The sequence below is a fragment of the Procambarus clarkii genome, chromosome 79 (assembly GCF_040958095.1).
Source record: "Procambarus clarkii isolate CNS0578487 chromosome 79, FALCON_Pclarkii_2.0, whole genome shotgun sequence".
Taxonomy (NCBI): Eukaryota; Metazoa; Arthropoda; class Malacostraca; order Decapoda; family Cambaridae; genus Procambarus; species Procambarus clarkii.
Window position 1 is genome coordinate 4,603,541 of NC_091228.1, and position 6,000 is coordinate 4,609,540.

General features: G+C 39.1%; 1 protein-coding gene across 10 annotated transcripts in view; it reads left to right on the forward strand.

Moving 5' to 3' along the window:
* Positions 1-5,065, forward strand: part of Sec3 (exocyst complex component Sec3) — a 28,418-nt gene extending 23,353 nt beyond the window's left edge. For all 10 annotated transcript variants that reach the window (XM_045752415.2, XM_045752420.2, XM_045752417.2 and 7 more), the window contains one exon: positions 2,574-5,065. In XM_045752415.2, coding sequence (XP_045608371.1) covers positions 2,574-2,726 — 153 coding nt within the window. In that variant the 3' untranslated portion in view covers positions 2,727-5,065. The remainder of the gene's footprint in view (positions 1-2,573) is intronic.
* Positions 5,066-6,000: the final 935 nt, after the last annotated feature.

A 6,000-nucleotide genomic window follows, 5' to 3' on the forward strand; every position in this document is an offset into this window, starting at 1 on the left:
AAAAGTCATGAACAATTTCTTGAATTTTTTGCCGTCCTTGTACTTAAAAACAATTCAGAAGTTTGGAAGTGTTGCATAGACTCCTTGCACAATGTTCTTTATGTGGTCGTCAGGTAACAATTTTCTATCCAGAACCACCCCTAGATCTTTGTGTGGCTAATTTTCTCCTATACCACATTCATTCTATAATGTCATAATGTGGCATTTATTCACATTAAATTCCATTTGCCAAGTTTTACTCCTTAACACTTATTTTGTCTAGGTCTTCTTGGTCTTCTTGAAGGGAATGGCATTCATCTAAGTTTCTTATCTTTCCTAGTAGCTTAGTATCATCCACAAACATGTTTATATAATTCTGTATTCCTTCTGGAAGATTATTTATATAGACAATGAACATTACTGGTGCTAGAATTGAACCCCTGTTGTACTGCACCAGTATCATTTCTCCAATCTGATATATTGCCTCTGATTAGTGCTTTCATTTTTCTGTCAGAAAATTTTTGATCCATGTCAAAACACTCCCTTACCTTGAGGTTACCTTGAGGTGCTTCTGGGGCTTAGTGTCCCCGCGGCCCGGTCGTCGACCAGGCCTCCTGGTTGCTGGACTGATCAACCAGGCCTCCTGGTTGCTGGACTGATCAACCAGGCTGTTAGACGCGGCTGCTCGCAGCCTGACATATGAGTCACAGCCTGGTTGATCAGGTATCCTTTAGAGGTGCTTATCCAGTTCTCTCTTGAACACTGTGAGGGGTCGGCCAGTTATGCCCCTTATGTGTAGTGGAAGCGTGTTGTACAGTCTCGGGCCTCTGATGTTGATAGAGTTCTCTCTCAGAGTACCTGTTGCACCTCTGCTTTTCAACGGGGGTATTCTGCATATCCTGCCATGTCTTCTGGTCTCATGTGATGTTATTTCTGTGTGCAGGTTTGGGACCAGCCCCTCAATTATTTTCCACGTGTAAATTATTATGTATCTCTCCCGCCTGCGCTCAAAGGAGTACAGATTTAGGCTCTTTAGTCGGTCCCAGTAATTTAGATGTTTTACTGAGTGGATTCTAGCAGTAAAGGATCTCTGCACGCTCTCCAGGTCAGCAATTTCTCCAGCTTTGAAAGGGGCTGTCATTGTGCAGCAGTACTCCACTCTAGAGAGCACAAGCGTTTTGAAAAGTATCATCATCGGTATAGCATCTCTAGTGTGAAAAGTTCTTGTTATCCAACCTGTCCTTTTTCTTGCAGTTGTGACGGCTACTTTATTGTGTTCTTTAAAGGTAAGGTCTTCCGACAAGAGTACACCCAGATCCTTTACATTGCCTTTTCGTTCCTTGTTATGATTTGCCTGAGTTTTGTACGTGGTTTCCGTTTTTATATTTTTCATTTTTTCCGTAGCGCATGAGCTGGAACTTATCCTGGTTAAACACCATATTATTTTCTGTAGCCCTTAAAAAGACCTGATCTACATCTGATTGGAGGTTTGCCGTGTCCTCTATGTTGCCAACTCTCATGAAATCCTAGTGTCATCTGCAAAGGATGATACAGTGCTATAGGTTGTGTTCTTGTTTATGTCCGATACGAGGATGAGAAAAAGTACTGGAGCAAGCACAGTACCCTGGGGGACTGAGCTCTTCACGGTTGATGGGCTGGATTTTATTTTGTTGACTATTACACGTTGGGTTCTGTTAGTCAGGAAATTGTAGATCCATCTGTCTATTTTCCCGGTAATTCCTTTTGAACGCATTTTATATGCAATAACACCATGGTCACATTTATCAAAAGCTTTTGCGAAATCTGTGTAAATTACATCAGCGTTGTGTTTGTCTTCCATAGCATCTAATGCCATATCATAGTGGTCCAGCAACTGCGACAGGCAAAGCGCCTTGTTCTGAAACCATGTTGTCCGGGGTTATGGAGATGCTGTGATTCCATGTATTTTGTGATCTTACTTCTTAGCACTCAAAAATTTTTATGATGTGCGATGTTAGTGCTATCGGTTTGTAATTTTTTGCCTCTGCCTTATTTCCTCCTTTATGGAGTGGTGCTCCCTGTGACCCGTTTAGTATATTCCAGTTTCCAGAACAGTGTTTTATGTGGAACTCTGTCGAAAGCCTTTTTAAGGTCCAAATAAATGCAGTCAACTCGGACATCTTTCCTGTAAAATCTCTGTGGCTCTGTCATATAAACTAAATAGATTTGTTACACAGGATCTTCCTGTTGGAAAGCATTCCATTTGTTATTACAGTACATGTATATCATTTCTCTCCAAGTGTTCTACTCATTTGGTTTCAATTATTTTTTGTAATGTTTTGACTACTACACTTGTGAATGATACAGGTCTATAGTTAAGAGGATGTTTGCATTTTTGTAGATTGGAATGTGGTTGCGTTTTTCCATATATCTGCCAAGGTTCATGTACACAAAGGTGACAGAAAAATGAATTGAAGTGGAATGTTGAGCTCAATGTGCGTGTATGTATACGTACGTACACATTTGTTAATTTTATAGGCTTATTGATTGGGATATGGTAAACTGTCACCAAGATGTGCCGACATACAGTAATTATTCTATTCTTTGTTTGATAGGTTGTGTGGCGTGCCATGCAAGAGGAGTTCATCCGGCAGTACAAGCTGATAGAAGATCTTATTCACCGCTGCTATCCGGGAGCTATGATCAACCTTGAGTTTTCTATTGATGATATTCTAAACTACTTTTCAGACATAGCACAATCCCATTAATTTTATATCTTCATTAATTATTGATGTATGGTACTGTATATATTTATATATTTTAAATACTGCCTTATATTTGCTATATCAGGTACTTTAAGCAGGCGATGAGTCACAATAACGTGGCTTAAGTATGTTGACCAGACCACACACTAGAAGGTGAAGGGACGACGACTTTTTGGTCCGTCCTGGACCATTCTCAAGTCGATTGAGAATGGTCCTAATGGTACTATTTGTACTATCAAGTCGACAATTGACTTGAGAATGGTCCAGGACGGACCGAAACGTCGTCATCCCTTCACCTTCTAGTGTGTGGTCTGGTCATCAGGTACTTTAATTTAAGAGAGCAGGAAAATTATTTGCTGTGAAAATATAAATACAGTATAAAAATAGGCTACTTTGTACTGGAAAATTACAATACAGATGTCGTTTTCTTTGGATAGACAGTTACTCTCACAGGTTTTTATACTATTAAAGCTCCAAAGTGCTCAGTGATTTGGACTATCAATTCACTTGGTAACAAATTTATTGTTCTCATATTCATTGTATAAATGCAGCCAGTTCTGATAATGTGTACAAGTGTGATTCAGTGGAAAATCATAGACAACTGATATATTAATGCATCTAAGAAGCGCATGTCTTTGGGTGTAGTATGTACTAAAATTTGCAGTACATATAGTACATAGGCCTTGTTAGGTGTTATACTTAGGTTTTGTTCATATTAGACATTGGTTTGGTTAGGTGTATTTTAACTCTTTGCATCAATGTCAGAGGTATTATCAATATTTATTAGTATAGTATAAAATGCTTATCAGAAAAGAGGCTCGGAAATCACCTGGCGAGTGCTCAAGATTTGCTTAAGCAATGTTTGTATGTAAAGTTTATGGCTGCATTTTCTTCAGAATTATGAACAGTATAATACTGTATTATGATGATTCCAGTTGTTGGTGATAGAAGGCCTGAAATTGAATTGAAATTGAAATAAGTTTATTGAGGTAAAATACACACAAAGGGATGAGGTAGCTCAAGCTATTCTCACCCCGTTCAGTACATCCTGTTAATACATACATAGACACACATCACAAACAATAAACATATTACTGAACATTCTGAGAGATAAATATATACATTCCTCCTTTACACAAGTGAGAAGGCCTGTACTTAGGCTTCTTGAGGTCATCCTGGTCCAACTACCAACCTTCCCCAGGATGCCTAGCTTCTGGGTATCTATTGACTGTTAGGCAACAGGGACTCCGAGAGAGAACTATATCAACATCAGAGGCCCGAGACTGTTCAACACGCTTCCGCTACACATAAGGGACATAACTGGCCGACCCCTCACAGTGTTCAAGAGAGAACTATCAACATCAGAGGCCCGAGACTGTTCAACACGCTTCCGCTACACATAAGGGACATAACTGGCCGACCCCTCACAGTGTTCAAGAGAGAACTGGATAAGCACCTCCAAAGGATACCTGATCAACCAGGCTGTGACTCATACGTCAGGCTGCGAGCAGCCGCGTCCAACAGCCTGGTTGATCAGTCTGGCAACCAGGAGACCTGGTCGACAACCGGGCCGCGGGGACGCTAAGCCCCGGAAGCACCTCAAGGTAACCTCAAGGTAGGTGAAAGGAAGCTTGCTGATCCATTTCTTCTCTTCCCAGGGATTGAACCCGGGTCCCTCGGTTGGGAACTGGGGAGGCCGAGCTGCAGTTTCAGGAAATTTTCAGGTTGAGCTAAAAATTAAAATGGCAACTGTCTACAATGAAGTTGATGTACTGTAGCATTGATGTTTTGGTCATCAAATACCTGAAATGAAGGTAAAAAGGTGTTGCAGGTCACTAATTCTGGCTGAGTAAGCAACCTCGTATTTTTTCTCATTGATTTATGAAGATTATGATAATTTGATGTAAAATATTGTTTTTGTTGGGGTAATTTTTAAAAATTTGGTCTCATGTTATACTTTAAACTGATAATACATTTGGTGAAGGAAATGCATCATAACCAAAAGTACTTGTCACAGAAGTTACTAAGAACGTAACGACAAAATGACTTAAATGGGAAATGCAGCAAAATTTATTATAATAGAGGTAAGGAGTCATTAATTTATGCAACAATAATTCTCTGGTTTATGGTTTACTATTCAGAATAAATAGTTGTTAATTGTTATATAGAATGGTCAGTACATAAGAATACAGTAGTATGTAGGTTTCTCTTACATATCCAAGTCGCATCACTGAACACTTTACCACTATGCTTACAAATATAAACTGTACAGGTATTGTACGTGAAAAAAATAAAACAATCAAAAATATATTATAAACTGCAATAAAAGTTAAAAAATGAAATACATGTTGTTGACCTTATAAAGAGGATTTGTGAACATCTTGCCAGTGATCTGCGCACACTTGCATACGTCTCGACTCTGACATGTGCATCTGTCTTGACTTTAGCTTCTTCTGAGTGCACATGCTGTAAGTGATTGTTTATATATGTAAAGATTTTTTTTTTTTTTTTTTTGTAAATTGTGGTTTTTATATTATAAAGAAAGATTTTACTTGTTAAAATTTGAAATCTATGATGTTATACATGGGGTAGGTCAAATGTTATGGAACTTCAGCTGGAAAGTTGATCTGAAAATCTGTGGGGTTTTAATCAAATGAGCGTGTAGCATAAAGTGTAATAGCTGTTGGAGAATTATCAGTGCCTTCCATTGATTTGTTGCATTTATACACTTTACAAACTCATCATTATTTATTGATTTTTAAATACTTAATAATAAATCAACTATTCCTTATTATCAATATAACATTAACTGTATATAGTGGTCGGAAACATCCTGTCACTAATGCATTTCACCGATCACAGCTGAAGTGATCACTGAAAGTTATGCGTCATGTTCTGGGCAAATTTTGAAGGCTACAATTCATTTATGGCAGCTGGGTAGATACTCAAATATGTGGGATTTTAAAATACTGTATTCTGAATCCAGTGTTAAGAATAATGCAGAAAATCTCAAATGGGACCTGAATTGTTGTAATCTACAGTACTCTAGTCGCTGGTGGTTATCTTGAGGTTATCTTGAGATGATTTCGGGGCTTTTTAGTGTCCCCGCGGCCCGGTCCTCGACCAGGCCTCCACCCCCAGGAAGCAGCCCGTGACAGCTGACTAACACCCAGGTACCTATTTTAACTGCTAGGTAACAGGGGCATAGGATGAAAGAAACTTTGCCCATTGTTTCTCGCCGGCGCCTGGGATCGAACCCAGGACCACAGGATCACGA